Source organism: Manis javanica, chromosome 4 (assembly GCF_040802235.1).
Source record: "Manis javanica isolate MJ-LG chromosome 4, MJ_LKY, whole genome shotgun sequence".
In the NCBI taxonomy this organism is placed as follows: Eukaryota; Metazoa; Chordata; class Mammalia; order Pholidota; family Manidae; genus Manis; species Manis javanica.
In genome coordinates this window covers 92599173-92625106 of record NC_133159.1, presented here as the reverse complement: position 1 = coordinate 92625106, position 25934 = coordinate 92599173, and the positions used below count along the sequence as shown (strand labels likewise).

Sequence of the window (25934 nt, the reverse complement as noted above, 5' to 3'; positions counted from 1 at the left end):
CATCTGTTCTAGTGTGTTGTTTAGTGCCTGTGTGTCCTTACTTATTTTCTGCCCAGTGGATCTATCCTTTGTGGTGAGTGGTGTGTTGAAGTCTCCTAAAATGAATGCATTGCAGTCTATTTCCCTCTTTAGTTCTGTTAGTATTTGTTTCACATATGCTGGTCCTCCTGTGTTGGGTGCATATATATTTAGAATGGTTATATCCTCTTGTTGGACTGAGCCCTTTATCATTATGTAGTGTCCTTCTTTATCTCTTGTTACTTTCTTTGTTTTGAAGTCTATTTTGTCTGATATTAGTACTGCAACCCCTGCTTTCTTCTCACTGTTGTTTGCCTGAAATATGTTTTTCCATCCCTTGACTTTTAGTCTGTGCTTGTCTTTGGGTTTGAGGTGAGTTTCTTGTAAGCAGCATATAGATGGGTCTTGCTTTTTTATCCATTCCATTACTCTGTGTCTTTTGATTGGTGCATTAAGTCCATTTACATTTAGTGTGACTATTGAGAGATATGTACTTATTGCCATTGCAGGCTTTAGATTCGTGGTTGCCAAAGGTTCAAGGTTAGCTTCTTTAGTATCTTACTGCCTAACTTAGCTCGCTTATTGAGCTGTTATATACACTGTCTGGAGATTCTTTTCTTCTCTCCCTTCTTATTCCTCCTCCTCCATTCTTCATATGTTGGGTGTTTTGTTCTGTGCTCTTTTTAGGGGTGCTCCCATCTAGAGCAGTCCCTGTAAAATGCCCTGTAGAGGTGGTTTGTGGGAAGCAAATTCCCTCAGCTTTTGCTTGTCTGGGAATTGTTTAATCCCACCATCATATTTAAATGGTAGTCGTGCTGGATACAGTATCCTTGGTTCAAGGCCCTTCTGTTTCATTGCATTAAATATATCATGTCATTCTCTTCTGGCCTGTAAGGTTTCTGTCGAGAAGTCTGATGTTAGCCTGATGGGTTTTCCTTTATAGGTGACCTTTTTCTCTCTAGCTGCCTTTAAAACTCTTTCCTTGTCCTTGATCCTTGCCATTTTAATTATTATGTGTCTTGGTGTTGTCCTCCTTGGATCCTTTCTGTTGGGGGTTCTGTGTATTTCCGTGGTCTGTTCGATTATTTCCTCCCCCAGTTTGGGGAAGTTTTCAGCAATTATTTCTTCAAAGAGACTTTCTATCCCTTTTCCTCTCTCTTCTTCTGGTACTGCTATAATACGGATATTATTCCTTTTGGATTGGTCACATAGTTCTCAGTATTGTTTTGTTCCTGGAGATCCTTTTGTCTCTTTCTATGTCAGCTTCTATGCATTCCTGTTCTCTGGTTTCTGTTCCTTCAATGGCCTCTTGAATCTTATCCATTCTGCTTATAAATCCTTCCAGAGTTTGTTTCAGTTCTGTGATCTCCTTCCTGACATCTGTGATCTCCCTCCCCACTTCATCCCATTGCTCTTGCATTTTTCTCTGCATCTCTTCCCATTGCTCTTGCATTTTTCTCTGCATCTCCATCTGCATGTTCATAATTTTTATTTTGAATTCTTTTTCAGGAGGATTGGTTAGGTCTGTCTCCTTCTCAGGTGTTGTCTCTGTGATCTTTGTCTGCCTGTAGTTTTGTCTTTTCACGGTGATAGAGATAGTTTGTAGAGCTGGTACAAGTGACTGCTGGAAGAGCTTTCCTTCTTGTTGGTTTGTGGCCTTCCTCTCCTGGGGGAATAGCGACCTCTAGTGACTTGTGCTTGGCAGCTGTGCGCAGACAAGGCTTCTGCTTCCTGCTCGGTTGCCATGGAGTTTGTCTCCGCTGTTACCTTGGGTGTGGCCTGGCTCTGGCTGCTGCTCCAAAATGGTGGATCCCCATTGGAGGGGGAGCGGCCGGGAGGCTAGTTTTCTCCGTAAGAGGCCTCTGTGCTCCCTGCTGCCCAGGGTGTTAGAGTGCCCGGAGATCCCCAGATTCCCTGCCTCTGGGCTGTGTCCTGTCCTGCCCCTTTAAGACTTCCAAAAAGCACTCTCCAAGCCAAAACAACAGCAACAATGAAAGACAAAAAGGAAAAACACGCGATTTTCTTTGTCCTCACGTGCTGGTCGTAGGCACCCGCTCACCGGTCTTGCTGCCCTGTTTCTCTAGTATTGGGGTCCCTGTCCCTTTAAGGCTTCCAAAAAACACCAAAAGAAAAAAAAAAAACGCTCCCATTTCTTTGTTCTCTGGCATTGGCCTCAGGCACCCGCTCACCGGTTCTGCCGCCGTGTTTCCCTAGTTTCCAGGACCCCATGCATGCACTGTGTCTGTGCTCTGGCCCGGAATCCTGGGGCTCATGTTCAGCAGTCCTGGGCTCCCTAGCCCTCCTTGCTGACTCCTCTCCACCCGCCGGGAGCCGTGGGGAGGGGCTCTTGGGTCTCGCTGGGCCGGGCTTTTATCTTACCCGCTTTGCGAGGCGCTGGGTTCTCGCAGGTGTGGATGTGGTCTGGATGTTGTCCTGTGTCCTCTGGTCTCTATTTTAGGAAGAGTTGTCTTTGTTATATTTTAATAGATAAATGTGGTTTTGGGAGGAGATTTCTGCTGCTCTACTCATGCAGCCATCTTGGCTCCCTCCTCAAAAAATGAACTTTTAATGTGGCTGTGTTTAGATTTTAAATTAGGCCTCAGAGGTGAGAGGCCAACAGTTCCTGGCAGCCCATTTATCTAGCACTCGGTGCTCTCCTGTAAGTTATTGCCCTGGGGAAGCCCATTGTATTTGGGCAATGATATGAGCACTGTGAATAGATACTAATCTGTATTATAGAAGTCTCTCATAGAAGCCACAGTGGTTGATACTTAGTACCGTAGGTTAAGGTTTGAGGGTTATGTGAAAATTACCAGTGAAATAGTTTATATTAGGATCCTACCTAGAGGTAACTTTTTTTGAAAAAGCACATTTTTAAATTTCTTGGCAGGTGTCACTCTTAGTAGCATTAAATTCAGACTTGAAAGCAAATCTTGCTTCCAATGCCCCTTTTACATAATTATACTGGCTTCCATTTTATTTAACTAGAACCCCATGACTTACTGTAGTATAACCGTCATTTCAATATTGCTGATTCTTTTGTTTGTTAATTCTTTGTGCACAAGGGTGGCTTGATGACCTTGTCTGATTTAAGAATAAGCATAATTACTAGTGTGACCAAAATTAAAAGATAAAATTGTCCACAAGTTATAACTCAAGGAAATAGCTGTACAGCAAAGCATTTGTTGTAGGGAATAAAACAAGGTAAAATAACTAAACATTTGGCAGGAGATCTAATTTTATCTTAGCCATTTTAATTATATTCCCCTAGGTAAAGATAAGTGATTATATAAAGTTTTGGGAATCTCCAAGATTGCTTAACTACATGTTGAAAGTACAAATGATTACCTTGCATTTGTATGGGAAGTTAGTTGCAGTATAAATTGTCAGATTTTGATGAGCAATTTGTAACTGTACCAATATATCCATTGTAGATGTAGTTCTGGAGCAGAAACAAACTAAATTACTGGGTCTGTGTTTACCCAAAAAGAAAGAAGCAACTTTCTGGATAAGTTGAGTTTATAATATGATTAATTTACATTTTTCAAATCAGTTCTTAGAGTAACTTCTGGCTATTTCTGATTGGTCAATGTCAATGGGGTAAACTACAGTTCTACTTTTTTAGTTTCATACTGTTTTGCATCTCAAAATCCCTTGAAGTATGAATAACCAAAGGAAAATGTAAATAGTTTTTTTTTTTTAAGGAACTAGTAATTTTAGGCCTGGACAAATTTTGTAGGCCTAATCTATAAAAAGGAAAATTTTCCTTCTTCAGCAGAATTGCAGATGGAAGAAGGCAGGTCAATGAAGAGAAGTTACCCAGAGATTTCTGAGTAAGTTTCAGATAGAGCTTGTTGAAGAACTATGTTGAAGAATGACTGAGTTGTCGTAGGGACATGTAGTGGATGTTCTGTCCTGGACATTTTTAAACAAAGGTTTAAAAATCCTCCCAGGGATATTTTATAAGGAGAGAAGGAAACTTACACTAAGTCAACATTAAATGGTGACTTGAAATACAAGCATGTATAACCCTCATTTCTTCTCCATTCTTAATCTTATTTATGAGGCATAATGTCTGCTGTAGCAGAAGATTGTGTTAACAATTAGATTGATGGTTGAGTGCTGACACGAATCTTAACCCAGTCCCTCCGTATTTTAATTGCATTTTTATCTATCAGTTAATGTGATTGCATTTGCTATCTTAGCAGTGTTATGTCTTTTTTTTTAAAAAAAGGAAGGAATGTAAAGGGTTGGAATGTAAAAGGCTGGAAAGCAACCACTCATCCCTCCAGTAGTGTAGAATTCCTATCTGCAGACATCAGAGGCAAGAGGGAAAGTGTCAGAATTCATCATGTCATTATGTCCTTTGATGTCTGTAGCCCTAATGACAGATCATCCTGAAATGGGATATGCTCTGACCAATCAGAAATAAATTGCCAAAGATTATCCTCACAAGTGACCTGACCAAGAAATATAAATTCCATTATATTATAAACTCAAAACTCAGCCCACAAAAAAAGTATGTGATTCAGATAAATGCTTTTTTTTGCAAGTCATTTATGGCTGAATTCAGGCTAGTAGCAAAGTCCTTTTGGCTGTTACCTGGGCTCAACCATAATTCTTGGCAAAGGTCACACAATTTTTGTTTTAGAAATGAGGTCAGCGCCATATCTTATGCTAGTGTGCCACCACCTCGGCCTCCCAAATGAAGCAAAGAACCAAGAAGGAAGCTATAGCAGTAAAGGTAGAGTACACAAAAAAATTAGGAAAAAGCAAGACTATAACAACAAAGGCCGTCATTCTGAAGACTACTTAGTTCTAAGAGTCTTATGTCTCATTTGTTGACCAGAGCATATTAATATATGTGCTATTTTTGAGTTTAATTATTATGATTTACTCTAGACCCTGTGTCACGGCATTCCAGTTCTTTGAAAAAGATAAATTAGGCAGCATTGCTCCATACCTGCATTTCACGAACTTCTCATGTAACCTGGGCATTCTGTTTTTTAATCCTTTAATCTATATTCGGTTGGTGAAATGTCATGAAGCTTAATTTTTTTTTTCCCTAAATACACTATGCATTTTCAGTCTTTTCTTCTTGAGAATGACTAACTCGGGTGTGTCGGCAATGAAGAGAATGGCTGTTGGTCACGCGCCTCTGCTCCTTTCTGTCCCGTGGGTCTTGGCCACAGGGATAGTTGCATTGAAGGCCAGCGCCCTACTGAGTGCATGACTCATCCCAGTATTTTAGGCTACATCAGCTATTTTAGGTTTAACAGCTTCTTTCTTTTTCACCCTTTATTTAAGAACTGATGTAAAAACAAAATTATTAAGGGAGTCTACTGAATGAAACGTTTTCCTCGCTCTAGAAATGCTCAAGGAAACAGAGGCTAGCCACACCTCTGCCCACCCCCACCCCCAGCATGGAATAAATACCATGTAAACCAGACTCCATTTAAAAAATTCTACTTTAGACTGCATCCTCTTCCATATGTTGAACTTCTAAGTCAGTTGTGTGGGTAGGATATTTATGTTTCATTTTAAATTAGCAAGAGCAACTTAATAGTGTAAAATAAGCCCTTTCTATACTCAAGACATTGACAGTGTGTTGAGAGTAAGTCTGATAAACACTTTACTGAGAAGAGTTCTCTTGCCGAGTGTTGTTTTTGGGAAAGACAGTAAAGGCTGCTGTTTGTGTAAAGGTACCACCTTATAACATCTGGTAGGGAAACACTCCATGAGAGATGTGGGATTAAAGTCATCCCTCCAGGGTTTCTGTGGCACAAGAACTGAAGCAAAGGAGAGATGTAGCAACTCTTAACATGCCTCAGCAGTTATAAAACTTATGCTGGGGTGAAGGGAGAAATGTTTGCCAGCCTTTCTGCCTTCTGATTGACTGGACTGATAAAAAAAATGTTAACTAAAACTTTTCAGTTGTTTCATTTATAGCCACGTTTGCTTTCTCTCCTTGGGGTGGTCACTGAAAAATGATTCTGAAGACTTTATTAAACCTTTTGCTGGATGATTTCATATAGATATTGCGGTCTTTCCTAGCCAACTTGGACATCTAGAATTGAAGGACAGCCATTCCTTCCCCTCTGTTTAGTGCAGCATTTCCAGCCAGTTACAGCTTCACTCATTAGAATAAAAAGTCTTGAGATGTAATGAACGATAGGTTAAATACCTGAATGTGCAATGGATATGTTGATGAGTGATCTCTGTCATAGGGAGTAGCTGCATCTCTAAATGAAAAGGTAACTGTGAGGATGTCCATTTGTGACCAATATTGGTGCAGTTAGGCCTGTGTACAATTGAAGCTGCTGTTCTCAAAAATGAAATATTGAGCAAAGGCCTTCGTTGCACATTCCAAGAAATACAAAGAGGGTCAGATCTGTATTTCAAGTTTTGTTGGTGCTATTAGCTTAGACATGTTCCCTTAAGTGGGTCTGTTTTGCAAGCCTAAGTTTGAGCCTGAAGAATTTCTCCATATAAATGTCTTAAGTATTGCGGTGGTACATCCATCACCTTTTTGCTTTTGAATTACAAAGATAACCTTAAGATATGAGCCTTCTACTGTGCCATGTGGTGCGTACACAGAACGGGTGAGCCTCCTTAGTGATGCAATCAGCCTGGGCCCAAGAGGAAAGTTATAGACAGAGAGGATAGAGTTGATGAAAACATTGATTCTTTTCCATTAAACTGTATGTGATGTGTTTTTTATGAAGCAAGCGTCAGCTGAAAGAGAAATATTTTTTCCACTAAAAAGAGATGGATGATGAGAGAGAGGAAAAGTGTGTAAGAGATCAGGGGATAAATATTTGTCTTATTGCATTACCATCTCAAAGAATGGTAAAAAAAGGAAGAATTATAGGATTAGAGAAAGTTGAAGGCATTCCATTGTAGTTACTTCAAATGTTTACTTGGACTTGATGCTATTAGAACTTTTTAATGTTAATAATGGATTTGGTTTTTTTTCCCAAGTACATTTTTACTTCACACATGATCATTTTCTCAATTGTAAAAGTTGTGTTGCTTGTTTTCAGGTTTACCAAAGATGCAGGTCATTAGGAACTATGTCGGAACCCCAGCCCCAGCTCTCCAGGAAGGACCTCCCTTACACATCCAGGCAGGGGATACAGTTGAACTTCTGAGAGGAGATGCACACAGTCTGTTTTGGCAGGTACTATCCAAATTACCATTTTTTAAGATTTAATGGATGATTTATTATTGCTTCAAGAATAAAGCTTGTGTCTTTAGAAACTGATTGCATGCTTTCAGCATCAGAAATTTTACATGATGTGGAAAATTACATGTTTAAAAGTCTTCCTCATATTTATCAATGCCAAAGTGGCAGTGAGTATTAGAAAACTAAAGAAAAAAGCATCAGTGTTGTAAATTATAATTAGTCCATTTTTACTAAAATTTCATACTTTGCCAGACTATTTTTTTCCAAACCTGGGAGCTGTGCGTATTATCTAATTTGCATGCCTTTAACATATTAGTAGTTCACTTCAGGGGAACTACCTAATTAGCCTGACAGTGACCATTTCTGGCCATATTTAATTTGTGCTTACCGACAGTAATACCTGAAATTCTCAAAGGTGGTCTAGGCATTAATCATGAAATATATGAAATATGAGAAGTAATGAGCATGTTGATGTTTGCTGGTGATGAAATTTATTTATGCCAGGAAGCCCATATTTTGTTCAAAGATTTTGTTAACTCAGGTAAATTTGATATGGTTAAGATTTCATAAAGCTAGATGGCAGAACATTGCTGTTCACTAAACTATTCTGTTTTCATGTGTATGTTAGAAATATTTCCCAACATAATTAAAGAAAGAGTTTGTTACAAATCTGTTGTGCATTGAGGGAAAAGGGGTGGGATCAATAGAAAGATTAGCTCATGAGTGAGATGTGATTAGGGGTAAAGAGAGAGCAGAGAAGGACTGTTAGATAATAATTCATTGTGCACATGTGTAAATGATGCTATTTTGTTTGCTTTAAACTATTTTACTGTGTGCCAGCTTGTCACAGAAGAATGCCCTTAGATTGAACATTTCAATTGCTATTGCCAACGACTTTTCCAAAGTTTCACCATTCTTAAGTATCCTACTCCTCCCGTACATCATGCTTCCCAAAGAAGTAGAGAAAGTATGACAGACTTAAATTCTAGTAATTCTTTAGTTTACTTCTGCATCTCCCAACCCAACCATAAACCATCCCCATATATGTGCCCATGAGATTCCTCTTATTAAGACATCTCTTCTTGTATTTTCCATCCCACATTTCATCACCTGGCTCTTGACCTCTATCTTCAGCTTCATTCTCTTCTCTGGCTCCTTTCCTACAGCATATACATATACTCAAGTTCCTCCTCTCTTAAAACACATCTAACTCAACCTTTTGTCTGGTTATGTAAGTCTCTCACCCCCTCACCTCCTTGTAGCCTGTCTGTCTCCCCTTCCCAAAGCTAAGCGTCTAGAGATGAGTTTCTGCCTCCTTATATCCCATTCATAATGCAGTCTCATGCAAAGCTACTCCTGCTTGGATCACTAATGTCACTTATTAAAAAGCAGCTTTGAGATTATATAATAAACTGCACATAAAGTGTACAATTAGATATGTTTTGACATATATACATGTGAAACCATTGCTACAATCAAGATGATAAAATCACCCCCGAAGTTTTGTAATCTCTCTCTCATGCCCCTGTTACAACAATCCCCTAGCAAGTACTGTTCTGCTCTCAGACTATTGAATTTCAGAATTTTTTATAGTACATCATATGGTATATACTTTTTTTTTAGTTCTTTCACTCAATATAATTATCTTGAGGTTAAACCGTGTTGCTTTGTGTAACAATAGTTCTTGTTTTTTAAAACCACTTTATTGAAGTATGATTGACACACAAAAACCTGTCCATATTTAATGTATAAAACTTGATGAGTTTGGAGATAAGTATACATCCTTGAAATAATCACCTTAATTTATGCCATAAATATATCCATTGCCTCCAAAGTTTCCTCTTTCCTGCTTCTTTTTTGTGATAAGAGCACTTAAGATTTAGCCTCTTAGCAACATTTTAAATATACAATAAAATATTATTAACTATAGACTCTGCTGTACAATAGATCTCTAGTACTTATTTATCTTGCTTGAAACTTTGAAACTTTGTACTTTTTAACTCATACTTCCCTGTTTTCCCCCACCCCTGGAAATCATGATTCTCTTTTCTATTCCGTGAGTTTGACTATTTTAGATTATTCTTGTAAGGATAGCCAAGACATGGAAGCAACTTAAATGTCCATCAGTGGATGAATGGATAAAGAAAATATGGCAAATACATGCCGTATTATTCAGACTTGTAAAAGAAGAAAGTCCTGCCATTTGCTAAAACATGAAAAAACTTGGAGGACACTTTGCTAAGTGAAATAAGTTCTTTTTATTGCTAATTATTAATTCACATATGAATATAGCATGATTTTTTATCCATTAGCCTGTTGATGCACTTTCAGGTATTACCACCAAAGTAACAGTGTGCCATGGACAAGAAGACATTCTTTAACCTGTCTGAGCAGTCCTCAGGATAAACTGATTTTGTAGGCAGTTCCCAAGGACACTGGGAGCCAGCTAGTTTCCCGTAGCAGAGAAATGGATAGAGAGTTGTCCTATTTTCTTTTGATTAGTGATAGGTGGTATATTTTTCTCCCTCTGTTTACTCTTAAACTGTATGTTTTATATTTAAAGTGGATTTCTTGTGTACAACATATAAATAGGTCATATTTTTTGATCCATTCACAATCTCTTTTAATTGATGCATTTAGGCCATTGACATTCAAAATTATTATTGAAATAATTGGATCATCATCTACTTCATTCATAACTGTTTCTATTTCTTGCCCTTGTTCTGTGTTCCCATTTTTATGTTTTCCTTTTCTGCCTTTTGTGGTTTTAACTGAACATTTTATATGATTTTGTTTTCTCTTGTTTCTTGGCATATCAATTATACTTTCTTCTTGAACTTTTTTAGTGGCTGCCCTAGAGTCTATAGTATACATTTATAACTAATCCAAGTCCAGTTTCAAATGACTCTACCACTTTCTGGGTAGTGTGAGTACCTTATAATGACAAAATAATCCAGATTTCCCCCTTCTGTCCCTTGTATCATTGCTGTCATTGATTTCACTTTTATACAAACATACATAAGCATGTATGTGTGTGTGTGTCTGTATGTATGCATGATGTATACATAATTGAATATATTGTTACTGTTATTTTGAATAAACTTGTTGGATCAATTAAAAATAAAAGTTAAAGTTTACATTTTACCTTTGCTTATTTCTTTTCTTTACATAGATCCAAGTTTCTGACTAATAACTATTTTCTTTCTGTCTGAAGAATTTTTACCATTCCTTGCAAAGCCCACTTATTGGCAGCATATCCCCTCAATTTTTGTTTGTCTGAGGAGGCCTTTATTTGTCCTTCACTTTTGAGGGATAATTTCATAAGGTAGAGAAGTCTAGGTTGGTGGTTTTTCCCTAAATATTTCACTTTACTCTCTTCTTGCTTTCATGGCAGATGTAATTCTTCCTTTGTTCCTCTACAAGATGCCTTTTTCCTTCTTAAGATTTTTTTCTTTGTATCTTTGATTTTTCTGTTGTTTGAAAATGATATGTCTAGTAGCTATAGTGGGTTTGGATTTGTTCTGTCTTTCACGGTTGTTGTTGTTTTGGCATTTACCTTGCTCGGTGCTTTCCTGGATCTTGAGTTTGGTGTCTGACATGAACTAGGACAAATCCCAGGCATTATTGTTGCAAATATCTCCTGTTCCTTTCTCACTTTCTCCTTTTGGCATTTCCATTATGTGCATGTTAAACCTTTTGTAGTTGTCCCACAGTGCTCGAATATCCTGCTCTGGCCTTTTCAGTCTTTTTTTCTTTTTGTTTTCCAGTCTGGCAGTTACTATTCAACCTCAAGCTAAGAGATTAAATTTTCAATCATATCCAGTGTGTTAATAAGCCCGTAAGAGGCATTCTTCATTTTTGTTACAGTGTTATTTTACTTCTCTCATTTTTTTTGGTTCTCTTTTAGGATTTGCACCTCTCTGCCCACCTTGCCCATCTATGCTTGCATGGTGTCCACTGTATTCCTTAGAGCCCATAGCATATTAACCGCAGTTGTTTTAAATTCCTGGCTTGATAGTTCTAACATTCCCACATGTTTGGTTCTCTGATGCTTTCTCTTTCCTCAAATTGTGTTTTTTGCCTTCTGGTATGCTTTGTAATTTTTTCTTGACAGCTGGACACAATGTACTGGATAACAGGCACTGCTGTGTATAGGACCTTGTAATGTGTTGGGAAAAGGGCAGTGTTCTAGAGCCCCATGATCAGTTCTCAGTCTTTCAGTGAGCCTATAGCTCTGCACAGTGAACTTCATAAGTGTTTCTTAGTGTTTGTCTCCCTGCTATGGTGAGAAGGGGCTGGAGTTGAGTGTTTCCCTTCCCCAGGTCAGTCAGGCTCTGATAACACCCCACCAGGCCAGGCTTTGGTTAACCTTCCCGTGGAGGTAAGGCTTGTTGAGAAGAGCAGAGTGTCTTTTCCCCTCCCTCTGCCAGAAGCCCACAGGTATTTTTCTTCCATGTTTACTGTGGAAATCTGGTGGAGCTCCTGAGGGAAAACTTCACAATATTGTGGGGTTCCCCCTATGACTTGGTCCCTCTGGAGTTTTTAACTCTGAGAGATGTCAGCGCTGAGCCTTCAGCAAGTTGACAGTTACAGGCCAGATTTTCCTGCCTCAGCACCACCCTGGCTCCCACAGCAGTGTCTGCTGGTGAGTCCCTGCTCTAGTAAGCTGTGGCTCCCTGTATTTGCCTGCCTGTCTCTCCAGTCTTAGGGACAGAGATTTGTCCTGTGTCCTCCTCTCTTATGGACCCAAGAAGAATGACTGATTCTTAAAATCTGTCCTGCCTTTTACTTGTTAGGACAGAGTGACCACTTCCAAGCTCCTTCCATGTGTAACTGAAAGCCCCAATGCTCTTTTTACTAAACTGTATTGCCTCCTATTCTTTTTAGATAATAAGAAAGACATTATTATTTGTCATTTACTCTCAGCAGCCTGGAAGCATGAAGTTTCTGGTATGATGGTATAATGGCTTTGGAAACTCTCAGAAAAATTGGAGAAATGAGAGAACCATTGGATGATAATATGTGTGTGTATGTTTGTTGAAGGGAGGATATAAGAACAAGGAAAAATTAAGGCTAATGTCCAGAAAAGAGAAAAACAATCAGCACATTTATTTCAGGTCAGCAAGTATGTACTGAGTGTCATTTCTGAACTCAGACACTGATCACTCTTCAGTTATCAACTCTGATCACTGGTTTGCCTTTAGATTTCGTATCATTAGAAAAACTGTTCATGTTTGCAGACACCGAGCAATATGTTTGAATTTTCAGAGATACAATAAATGTTCATCTACTATTTTCTACAAGGATGTAGCTTGAGTCAGGATTGTCTTATGGTCACCTCTCAGCCAGAGGAGTTTCAGCCAACAGATACTAACCTTGTTGAAAGGAGCAGTTTGTGAAATAACCTGGATTCAAGTCAAAAGCTATATAGCTTGAGTCAAGTCACTTAATCGCTGCGTGACGGTCTCTTCATTTGTTACATGAGTGGGACTGCACAGAGCAGTGCTCAGTTCTGACCCAGTCGATCATCTGGGGGCTTTGCAGTAATGTCAACACACAACCCCATTTCCAGAGATCAGGTTACACTTGGTCTGGGTTGAGCCCAGGCATGAATAGTTTGTGTAGACTCATAGATATATTTAATATATGCCATTGAATAGACGACCCAATTGGTAAGATTCCATGGTAGTTATAGCATTATTTCCAGCTTACTATTTGGTCATTGATAGTAAACCAGTTTATTAAGCTAGCTGCAAAATAATGTTGTTAACAATGAACTCAATACTTGGGCTTTGGTAGTTACCAATAAAGGACACATTTTCAAAGAGTTAATATACAATTAAAATATACTTGCCAGGAATTTCTTACTGAAATTGATGTGTGATTGTTTTCTCTGACTAAAAGGTACTTCAGATCTTGCAGTGCTTCAAGGATGTTGTGATAAAATCAGCTTTTGTTTTACAGACTGTGTATGTGAAAGGTACATGTAGGAAACTGGCCTGAATGTGCATTTACTCAGTGGCATGATTTAGAATGACATGTTTCAAAATTTCTGAACAAAAGTCCTTTCTTCTTGTTGGGTCAAAATTGTAAAGAACGTTGCTAGTTTGATTATTTGAAGTCATGGTAGTTCAGTAGGTGTGTTTACAGTGAATTTATGTACATTAATTTGCCGATTTTCATGTTGAAGGAAGACAAGTACTTTATGGATGTGCTTCCTGCATTGGGGCTTTTTTAATTTTTAATGGTTTCTGAGAAGGTCGTTTTGAGACCTCTTTTTGGTTCCTACCCAACTGACTTGTGTCTCATTTGGGACTGCACATAATTAGCACCAGAGAAACAAGTTGAGTGTGTTTTTCCTTCCTGTGCTGTAATTCAGGTTATTGTAGCTCATTTTGCTGCGTGTTGGTTACTGACTCTGCTATCTACTGGCAGCATGACCTTCAATAGATTACTTACTCGATGGGCCTCAGTTTTATCATCTGTAAAATGCATACAGAATAAAACAGGTAATGTATGATAATCAGTGCATACAGAACAATATATGTATGAAAGAGGTCTAGCACAATGCTCATTAAACAGTAGCTCTTATTTATTTATTCATCCATTCATCCATCCAAATCCCAATAAAGTACCTACTATGGGTCTGACTGTTTCATACTGTGTTTTGAGGGCCACAGAAAAGATGACTGGTTCTGACCTCATGCATGGCCTTCATGATTTAAGAATGACCAAAGCTCAGACTAGGTGATGCAGCTGGTTTTCAGTTTGAGTTTTTTATTAAGGGCTTTTGTAAATCATATTGTTACAAATTCTAGTAGAGTTAAACCTATGGGTAAAAAATCTAGAATAGTTAGTGGAGTGTTACAGTAGCTTTGCATTTGAATTTCAAAAATGTCTTTTAGATTGGGTGCCTTGGTTTATTTGGAAATTTTCAAGAAATCATGCTTTCTACATTAAGCTGTTTTCTCCTCTGTTTTTCAAGTGAGCCACTTCACTCATTAGTATAGAAAGTCACATTTTATTGTAGACTGTCATGTTTTCTATATACTCTATGCCCAGAGAATACAAATTATCCTCCACTCTCTCTCAGGAGCTTACTTTCTTTGAATAGTTATTAGTCTAGTCTGTATTACTATTATAACAACAGTCATTTCTAATGCTATTCAAGTGAGTGGGCTATCTACAGTTTCATTATAACTTCTTTCAAACAATGAGTTGCCAATTGAGCTGTAAAAATGTTCTCTGTTCAATCTTTGAAGGGATTCATTTTGGCAGCTTTTACTTTTCTTCTTTGTTGTCTTCTGTTTTTCCTTTCTTTTTCCTTGGGAGTTCTGTAAAATTGTCTTCAAATGAAATGAATATAAAATAGGAAATTGGCCTTTTAGGGTAAGTTTACTATGCAGATGGAAGACATAGTTTTTACTGAGTATAGAAAAATTCTGATCATGTCACTGGACTGATAACAAACCTGTTGTTTTAAAGTTGTTAAAATACATGATAATAAGGGCTTAGTAACTAAGGAGAACATCTTTCATGTTGCGAGAGATTGTTGACAACAGAAACTTTTTTCTCCCAGAAAAGATACAGATTATACTTAGGGAGGAAGAGAGAACAAGAGAGAGAAGAAGAGGCAAATGTGAAATCGGACCATGCCATCGTGGCTTCTTTTACGACAGAGTTTGATATGTGTTTCCTTAGAATTAAGGCTTGTGAAGCAATGAAGATCCTGTGTCCTATATCATGGGGTTTTATTTGCTCCATTGTCATTTATGAATACCCAAATGTTCTACAGGGAGAACTTTGTAAGCTAATTGGAACCAAAAGGCAATTATGAGCAGTAGAACTGTAATCAGTATGCCAAAAAATGTGTTTTTATCCACAATGAAAGTTAAATAACCTAGAAAATAGTTGTGATACTTCACACTTACAAATCATGCATCTACATGATCTTTATTCTAAGGAGTGAAAATGTTTTTACACACATTCTGATTAATTCACAGAAACCTCCATAAAGAGGGTAAATTACAACTGTGAATTTAAGGGTCCAAATTTATCATCCATCAATAGGATGCCATTTGCAGAAATAAAATTGGACTTTCTTCCAGGCTTCAGGTCTTCTACTTTAGTTGTATATCTTGGGCCATCCACCTTTGTTTTAGGAAAGGAATTTATAATTTTTAAAACGTCTAAGGAAAACATATTTAAAGGCAGTTTAGTTCTTTTTTGGTAGAATAATCATGAAACAAAACATTGCTTTATATAGAAGTTTTTGCTTTTTACATTTTTTAAACTCTTTGCCTCAAAGGAAAAAATTAAAAGTCAGAAAATAAATTGAGCTTAGAACTTGGGAGATTCTCGGGAGGAGGGGAGAAGTGCAGCAAGTGACCCTTGTCTCAGTTTACCTGGTCAAGAATTTTTACTTTCTGTATACCTGGTGTATTTAGTGTTCAAACAACAGCATTCAAAAAAGATGTGTTTTCCTCATTTTAACTTGGGGCGGGAAATGAGTTTCAACTTGGGAGATCTTTTTCATAAGAAACATGTTTTTTCAAACCTTCAGTCATTACAATATAGTTTACCTTCTGCCTGAGTTTTCCATTCTATCCATTCCCTTAGCTAACTCCTTCACCATCAAGTTCTGGGGTCCCCCTCTCTGGGATCTTCTCTGAACCAAAGGGCTTCTATCATAATACTCAGTAACTGTATCTTAATGGTCTATTCATCCTTCTTCCAGCCTGCTTAAAACAATCCATAAAAATAAGAGCCACAGCTTCTGTTTCTTTATCTGTAATGCCTAGAATAAAATAGGCATTTAGTGCATGGATCTAGAATAAATAACTGTTCAGACCTGCCACTTCCATGTTTACAAGTTTTCAAATTCACTGTTTATTAACTCAAATTACACTTTATGATTTATTTGAAAAGCCATTAAAATATTCATCTTGTCAGAATTATGTTTGTCTCTGTTACCTCAGAATAGTCTTAAAGCTATTTAACCATTTCCTCAAATGGTTATAACTTGACTATTTCCTCAAATTCCTCATGTGTAAAATGGGGGTTTTAGTATGTAAATGACTCACATGGAATTAGAAAAATCATAGAAAGTAAACTTTAAGGAAAAATTCAAAAGGAGAAAGCATGCACTTCTATATAATAGTTAATGATTTTGAAAGATATGCTTCATTTTCTAGAAGTGGGGAAAATGATTATCAGTTTGGTCTTTAAAGTTTTTTTAAAATTTCATCCTCCCTCCATTTAATATGTAGAGTTCTATTAACATATACAGGTTCATAGAGGACCACTCTGTGCTCCCAATTTCTGTACCCAATTCTTGAGATTTCTTTGATCAGATATTAACCTTCTTAACTTCATACATAGACATAAAATTACAAATGATAAATTATGAAGGGAAGAGTTGATATAAATGAACATAGTACAATCATGAGCCCTTTCCTCATAGCAGGTTTGGATGACGAAGGCTTAAAATATCTCAAACAGAATGAAACAGAATGAACGAAAAGGGTTTACAGAAAATACACTTGCCTTGGGAATGGTTTGCTTACTTGTGGAACTGACCTTTAATGTGAGAACTATTGGGACCTTTTACTTGGGAACTATTGACCTTTTGCATGAGAGCCTTAAGGGATCTGTCCAGACAATGGGTCTGGCCTGGAGACCTTCTGAGGTCTGGAGAACCCCACGCGGGGCCCGGCCCGGAGACCTGAGGTCTGGAGAACCCCACGCGGGGCTCGGCCCGGAGACCTTCTGAGGTCTGGAGAACCCCAGGCGGGGCCCGGCCCGGAGACCTGAGGTCTGGAGAACCCCACGCGGGGCCCGGCCTGGAGACCTAGGGTCTGGAGAAGGGAGGTGCAGTGCTGTGGAGTCAGCAGGCCTTTCCAGCATCTCTCCTGCAACGTCAGCAGTTAAATCATTTCAAACGATTCTTTTCTCTTGCCCTAGATTAAGAGGAGACTTTTCGAATCCCTTCTAGACCATACAAGAATAGTAGCTAAAATAGAATTTTCTAAAACTATGTATTTTTTTCTGCTGATCTTAAATTCTAGTGTCAAGCTGCATCACCATCAGAGACAAATAAGGACACTAAGGGAATATTTTTTAAAAGAATCAAATCTCCTTTTTTAAGGAGACTGATTCCTGACACCAAAAGCCTACTTGCATTGGCATTATAACCCAGAGAGTAAACATCTCTGCAGACTGTGCTTTTCCCCTTTGGGATTCCCAGCACGGGGCATTTCATGTCTGATACCCCAAATTTGGCTTCCATCACGGCGGTGACACCTTTCCGGGAGGCGGTGGAGCAGGGTCTCAGGGTGTTCCCGGTGGACCTTGCCTCTACTTCCAACTGCCCTTTGCCGCTTGTCTGCCCCTTGCGTAAAATCAGGAGGCACCAAGGAAGAAGTGAAATTGTGTAAGTGGGGATAAAAAGCTACGTGAAAAGAGCAGAGGCTTATTTGCTATTAGTATGTCCCATATCGAAACCTTTATTTTCACAGGTGTTTACCCCAAAATATTGAGGTAAATCAGGGCCCCTAATTACAGGAAAGGAGACAGAGGCAGAGTGTGACTATAATAGAACAAGGGAGACTGGGAGACATGATTATAGGAGATAATGGACACTAGCAAAGGCCTATAAGAAACGTTTTCCCCAGGTGATTGCCAGCAGGCTTTGATTCAGTACATCATAGACCAAGTTTGCAGGAGTGTTTCCAAGCGTACAAACCATATTATGAGAATTGGCAAACCAAAACGAAGTGGGCGAGTTCCTAATTGTTAACTCTCAGAATGGGCGTTTTTGGTTAGTAGTTCTTACTTGTACTTTTCCTATGTTTGGCACAGGTCAAAATGTAGGTTAAATGTACCTGTATGAGGACACTGCTATCTGAGCAGAAGTTCACACAGTGACTTATTACTCATTTTCCCAATAGTGAGTGACATTGTTAAGGGGGAAGTTCTGAGGAATTCTACCATGGTCTCTTTCTCCCATTATTTTATTACCTGTAAGCTATGTTCTGCAATAATTACTAAAAGGTTTGTGTCAGTCATAGAATCCCTTCTCTGGTACACCTTCTCATCAATCTGCAGTTGCGTCTGACGTGACTATTTGATACCACACGTGGTTTCAATACAGGGTGCTCATGCACATGCCCTGAAGGCTTTGGGCCAAATGATTTATCACATTGCAACATACATTGATTTTTAATTATTCATGGTAATCTGAATTCCTGAAGAATGAGTGGATGAATGTAATTCCTAACAAGTCTCTCCTATGTACGCTGGAAAGTAGAGGACTTAACAATGAGTTAAAATGAAAGTCATTAAGGACCTGAAATATTCTTATCTTCTCTTATCAAGTGCAACCAGATTAAATTACTGACACATAATATCCCTGACTAAGAATTTGTGGGTCAAATACTTCCTGGTAACAGGAACTGACAAGGGAACTGTAGGGACTTGGGAAAAGAACTTGAGCAAAGAACTTTGGTGGTGAAGAGACCTCAGAAATCCTTGGATCAACTCTGTCATTTCACAGGTAAGAATATTGAAGCCAAGAAAGGTTAAATGTCTTACTCAAGATCAGGAGGCCAGGAATAGAACACCAGGCTCCCAACTCTCAACCATAACAAATTACTACCTTCCAGGTTTTTTCTATTCCAGAATTCTGTAAAAATCTATGAAAATAACCAAAGCTAAAGCTAATCAAGGAAATGACATTATTATCTGAATAAGATCCTTGAAGGTAGTAACCATGCTTATTCATTTTTCAATCCCTTAATACCTTGCACAGTGCCTTGTGCATCTTAGGAAGTCAGTGTACTTTTCATTAAAGCACTAATTACATTCTTAGTAATAAAGTAGTTTCCTTAAAATTGCCAAATGCTGCCATGCGCTTTTAATGTGTATGGTGCTATTACTTAGAATATTTCCTATGTGATTACTTATCATGAAAGTCACCAAGGAGAGGAAAGCAATCATTAGTTGTCTGCCAGAATTAGAAAAATAAATTTCCATATTTTGGAACTTTGTTAAGCCTAGTTTATTTTCTGTGTTATATGGCTGCTTCCCAAATAGGATTTCTTCTGAGATGTGGTAGAACCTCGTTCTTCTTTCCAGATTTTTTACCATTTGGGATTTGGCTGACCCACAGGCAGATTGGTTTTTGCTTATTGATTTTTTTTTCTTTCATCTGTTTTCTTGCTTCAGAAAAACACACAAGATTTTGATTCAGGATTGTATCATGTACAACATCGCACCCCATGAGACTTTGGAGGAAAGGCCTCCAGATACCCATAACTATAGAATTCCCTTCCAGGAACCTCACAGAATACATTTTTTGGATAAGAGAAAAACTGTTAAGTACCATTCTGCTGTTATATTTATCTCACATATAATAAGTGTAGAAACACAGCCCTTGGTTTTTAGTGGGTTTTTTTCTTAGTGTACATTTCACAACTTTTAATTTCTTTTTTAGCATTTTTGACACTTACGTCTGCCAGAATTTCAGAGATGTAGTAAATGCAAATAATTTTGTGTGCATTGGGAAAACCATCCAATATAATTGAGGCCTTTATCATATATTTTGATGACTTGATGCAATTATAAAAAATTACAAACTGAAGATAAATTTAATTTCAGAGATCCTAGACCATGATGAAAAGTTTTTTAGAGTTATTCAGAATTCTAAGTCTATGACAGCCACTTAACTACAAATGAACTATGCCAGGAATATGAATTACATAAATTCATATTTATGAATTTATATATATATATATATATCTTTTGATAAACCTCCCAAGTGTTTACTGTTTATGCATTGGACAAAGGTTAAATATCCTAATCTCTTGATGAAGAAATGATAAAAATACATGGTTTATGATTTGTTCTTGTGTGGGTGTATATGAATATTTTGGAATTCATTATAATGACCATTTGATACAATCATATGCAGCTATTCTTGGCAATTTTCAGTTTGTTCGCTAGTGGAAAAAATGTGTATCTTACTCATCATATAACAGGGAATTACCAGTGAAAGAATGTGTGTACTTGCAAGAAAGCATTAAGACATTTGAGATAAAGAAATACCCTATCTGGAATGCAGTATTTCCTATTCTAGTGAAAGTTATTTGAGAGTACGTACTTGTGGCTTAGGAAACTTGACTCTATGAAATGAACAGAGTGGGATTATACACAGAACTAGGCATTTCTATTCTAATGACACCTGAAAGGGCCAACTAAAGAATGAAAATTTAGAAGCAAAAAATTAAGAATAATCAAAAGAAATATTGTGGGAAAAGTAAAAAATAGGTATTCTTAGCATTTCCCAAGTGCTTTCACACACGTTAATTTGTTGATCCTTGCAAGAAAGACCCTGGTGAGGCATGTGTGGCTGATCTTGTCATCATCCTTGTTTTACCAATGAGATATGCTTACGGTGGCCCTTTTTATAGCAGAGCTGGGAGTAGAACGAGCTCTTCCCCTGCCACGGTCACCACTGAATGATACTGCTGCCCTGTGCTTCCCAGGAACTGGCACTGATGTAGACCTTGCTGATAATCATTACAATATGACTGCTGCTGTGATCACAGGCTGCTCTTTACCAACGGCCGATTTCAGACAGGGCCTTTGCCTCAGTCAGTCCGTCCATCCATCCATTCAGTCAGTAAACTAAGTTGTGTATTTGCCTATAATCCCATAATTCATGGCTACTCTGTATGTCTTCTTCCCTGCCCACCCCTCCTGCACACCCTCCCGACACACACACACACACACACACGTGCAGACTGTGTATCTCTGACAGTGAGAGAGGGCCTGGGCAGGGTGACAGTTTCTCGGGCTGCTACCCATTTGTGATGAATTGCTTAGTAATCTCCACAGCACCATCATGCATACGTTAAAAGTGTTTAGGGCCATTGTAACTTGGGAAAATTTCCAATCTTTCATAAATAACCATTAATCTGTCCTTTTTACATTCAGCTTTCCACATCTGTTTCAAATTGTTCAGTGCAATTCCAGGAGTGCATTAAACCTCCAATCCTGGTGGTATTAAGGGGCTAAATGAGCCACAGGGAAAAGACACTTTGTATTTTTCTTAAAGCAATTCTTTCTCCTTTCTACAGAGTTCAGAGCCAAGCAATTTACGATTTCAATTTTTGGAGGACATCCTCTGTCATTTTAAGCCATCCTTGTGTGTAGTTTAAAAATGCAGTTTCAGCTCTGCCATTTGAGCATACATTAATGTTTTTCTCTGTACAGGTAGATTGTAAATACCATTTCTACCAATAAATTTAAAGTAGTTTTAACTCATTACGATTCACTGTAGGATTCTTACTGAGAAAAAAGAAGAAAAATAGTTACAACCTAATGTCAATTAGAAATAAATATCTGAGTATGTATTTATATTTGTGATGTTCACAAATTTCAGAGGAAGTTGGCAATAATTTTAGTTTGATACATTTGTCTATAGGAAACAACTTGCTTTTCAGATAAAAGCCATTGTTACTTTTTGAATTATAATTATTTTGCTTTGTGTCTGCTCTAATTTATTTAGTGAAAATTTTTAAACTGCATCTTTTCTAACCATATCAAGCCCATAACCTATTTTCTCAAGTGCTTCCCAAAGAAAATAGTTTCATAAGAGTGACCCAACTTGTACTGTTAGATTTACAAAAGTCCCATCACATAATATAGAGAATGCTCTGCAGAATAAATGCATATAAAGCTAGCACTGAATGGTACATCAGATGACATGTAACTATGAAAGAGGAATGTTTTCAAGTTGACCTTGAAGATATTAAAGTACTAACAAGAGCAAATACCATTCAGAAGGTTAACTAAGATTCTCTATCTCTGGCATTTGTAATACACATAAAAAGAATGACAAGTTGACTATGACCCAGAATAAAATAACCACACAGGAATGTAAAGAAGAGGGAAATAAAGCTACATGTTTCTCATCAAGGTTAGTAAAAATTTCACAGATAGATCATCACGTAAAGTGCACAAAATCATTGACTTTGAAAATGGTTTACTTCGTAGCTGCAGTCTGCTGTTCCATCCATGCGTAGGGGATTGACAGCTGCTCCACCCATTAACATTAATGAATTATCAGTGTACATCCCACACACATCCACCAGGGAACCGAAGACACCCCTCCTACACACTACTTTGTTTTTTAATCTTCCAAATGTTTTAGAGTGGCTATTACCTTAATAAGTGGAAAATCATTGAGTACAGCACATATTATCTCCTATCACTAAAACCGACATCTCATAGGAGTTAGTAAAGAAATGTAACTTTATTCATCTGTTAAGATATGTTAAATTAACTTTCACCTCTTTTTCATCTAAGGGATGCCTATGACCAGTAAGGAAATGCAACCTGCACTGCTAGGGAATGTTATTAAGGGAAAAACAAATCCAGAATGACCTCGGGAGTCTGCTCATTAAACATTTCCCTCTCCCGAGACACCTCCAGTAGTGTTCTGGAAATGTAGTGAGAGAAAATAAAACGGTTCTTGATACTGAAACCATGTGTCCTGGTCTACCCATAACAGTCTTGGTATAGTTATTAATCACTACTTCCTTACTCTTAAAAGATCCTGGATTAGACAGAAAATGCTGTGTTCACCCCAGTTTTAGACAGTTCTTATACAACAATGGCTACTTCCTTTACTGTATAGGACAGTTTTGTTCCCATTTATGACTTTCAGGTGGAACCCTTAGTCCTACAAAGGAAGAAGGACAAAAAAAAAAACGGGCCAGTCCACCATACTCCTTCGGTAATTAGAAAATTCATTAAAGTATCTCCTACTCTTCCATTCTTTGTATCCTCACCTACTTTCTGTTTTTGTGCTTTGCATTCTCCAACACACACTCCTTATATAAATGTCAGGGAAGAGCCAAGCAGTATCACCATAAGAATATTTTCATATAGGTACAGGCAGCTTAATGCCTCTCAGTGCTAGTCTGTGTGTTATCTATTTTATTCCTTTCAATAAGAAGGAATTTAAAGTCATACCACCCTTTGACATGGAACTATGACATTGAAAATACTTCAAATTACAAACTTTGTTAAATGCTTGCTGGCACTCTGTTATAAAGAAATAACCAGAACGTTGCCCCAAATCTCAAAAGAATTCGTTTTAGTGACAGAGAAGACCATGGGAAGTGACAGTTACATGTGGTACATGTATGTGGTGGGAGAACAGATTGAAATTAAATCTGGATCTGCAGCTTGAGGGGGGTTTTAGAGAAGAGATGATAGCGGAGTTAATGTGGGGACTGAGTTTTGGTGGAGGGCTAGAGAAAAAGTATAGGCAGGCACATGTTGTTTTATGTCACTTCCCTGTGTTGCACTTCGCAGACAGTGCATTTTTTATAAAATGAAGATTTGTGGCCACCCTGTGTCAAGCAAGTCTATCGTTGCCATTTTTCAACAACATTTACTCACTTCCTTTCTCTCTGTTACATTTTGGTAATTCTCACAGTATTTCAGACTTTTTCATGATTGTTATGTGTGTTATGGTGATCTGTGATCAGTGAACTGTGATGTTCCTATTATAATTGTTTTGGAGCCCCATGAACTGTACTCATAGAAGATGGCAGACTTAATTGATAAATGCTGGGTGTGCTCTGACTGTTCCACTGACAGGCCACTTCCCATCTCTCTCCTCTCCTTTGGCCTCCCTGTTCCCTGAGATACAAGAATATTGAAATGAGGCCAATTAGTAACCCTACAGTGGCCCCTAAGTGTTCAAGCTAAAGGAAGAGTTGTACATCTCCCACTTTAAATTCAAAGCTAGAAATGATTAAGCTTAGTGAGGAAGGCATGTCAAAAGCCAAGACAGGTGAAAAGCTAGGCCTCTAGTACTCAACAGTTAGCCAAGTTGTGAATACAAAGGAAAAAATTGAAGGAAATTAAAAGTGCTACTTCAGTGAACAGAGCAGTCTTAAGAAGCTGAAACAGCCTTACTACTGACGTGGTGAAAGTTTGAGCAGTCTGGGTAGAAGATCAAACCAGTCACAACATTCCTTTCAGCCAAAGTCTAATCCAGAGCAAGGCTGTAACTCTTTTTAATTCTGTGGAGGCTGAGACATGAGAAAGCTGTAGAAGAAAAGTTTGAAGCTAGCAGAAGTTGGTTCATGAGGTTTAAGGAAAGAACAATATAACATAAAATACAAGGTGAAGCAGCACGTGCTGACATAGAAGCTGGAGCAAGCTAGCCAGAAGATATGAGATAATTAAGGAAGGTGGCTACACTAAACAACAGATTTTCAGTGTAGATGAAACAACTTATATTGGCAGAAGATGCCATCTAGGACTTTCATTACTTTCTTTAGGACTTTCTCCAGGAGGCGCCAAAGCCTGGCTTCAAAGCTTCAAAGGACAGGCTGACTCTCTTCTTAGGGGCTAATGCGGCTACTGGCTTTAAGTTGAAGCCAATGATCATTCACTATTCTGAAAATCCTAAGGTCCTTGAGAATATGCTAAGGCTACTCAGTCTATGCTCTATAAATGGGACAAGAAAGCCTGGGTGACAGCACATCTCTTTACAATATGGTTTACTGAATATTGGAAGCCCACTGATGAGACCTACTGCTCAGAAAAAGAAGATTCCTTTCAAAATATCACTGCTCATTGATAATGCACCCAAGAGCTCTTATGCAGATGTGCAACAAGATTAATGTTGCTTTCATGCCTGCTGACACAGCATCCTTTCTGTGGCCCACAGATCAAGGAGGAATTTCTACTTTTGGGTATTATCATTGAAGAAATAACATTTTGTAAGGCTGCCACAGATGGTGATTCCTCTAGTGGATCTGAGCAAAGTCAATTAAAAACCTCTGGAAAGAATTCACCATTCTAGACACCATTCATAACATTTGTGGTTCATGGTGAGAGGTCAAAATATCAACATTAACAGGAGTTTGGAAGAAGTTGATTCCAACCCTCATGGATGACTTGGAGGGACACAAGACTTCAGAAGAGGCAGTGACTGTAGATGTTGTGGAAATAGCACTAGAATTAGAAGTGGCCCTGAAGGTGTGGCTGAATTATTGCAATCTCAGGATAAAATTTTCATGGATGAGGAGTTGCTTCATATGGATAAGCAAAGAAAATGGAGTCTTGAAATGGAATCTACTGCAGGCAAAGATGCTGTGAAGATTGTTGAAATGACAAGAAAGGATTTAGAATATTATATACACTTAGTTCATCAAGCAGTAACAGGGTTTGAGAGGACGGACCCCAATTGTGAAAGAAGTTCTAAGTGGGGGTAAAATGCTATCAAATAGCATTGTTTGCTACAGAGAAATCATTAATAAAAGCAAGAATCAATCATGTAACAACTTCATTGTTGTCTTATTTTAAGAAATTCTACAACCACTCTAGCTTATCAACCACCACCCTGATCAGTCAGCAGCCACCAGCATCGAGGCAAGACCCTCCACCAGCAAAAAGATGAGGACTTGCTGAAAGCTTAGATGATAGTATTTTTTAGCAATAAAATATTATTAAATTATGTACATTGTTTTCTTAGACATAGTGCTGTTGCATACTTAAAAGACTACAGCATAGCATAAATGTAACTTTTATATGCACTGAGAAACCAAAAAGTCATTTGACTTGCTTTATTGTGATGTTTGCTTTATTGCAGTGGTCTAGAACTGACCCCCTGTATCTCCAAGGTATGCCTGTATCAGTCAAAATG

General features: G+C 38.0%; 1 protein-coding gene across 5 annotated transcripts in view; it reads left to right on the top strand.

Annotated features, from left to right (window-relative positions):
* The window catches only part of VAV3 (vav guanine nucleotide exchange factor 3), a 380328-nt gene that overhangs the window by 315603 nt on the left and 38791 nt on the right, over positions 1-25934 (top strand). For 4 of the 5 annotated variants that reach the window (XM_073234374.1, XM_073234373.1, XM_073234375.1 and 1 more), the window contains 2 exons: positions 7062-7198; positions 22935-23003. In XM_073234374.1, the coding sequence (XP_073090475.1) occupies positions 7062-7198; positions 22935-23003 (206 nt within the window). The remainder of the gene's footprint in view (positions 1-7061; positions 7199-22934; positions 23004-25934) is intronic. The other variant, XM_036998404.2, reaches the window with a different exon arrangement.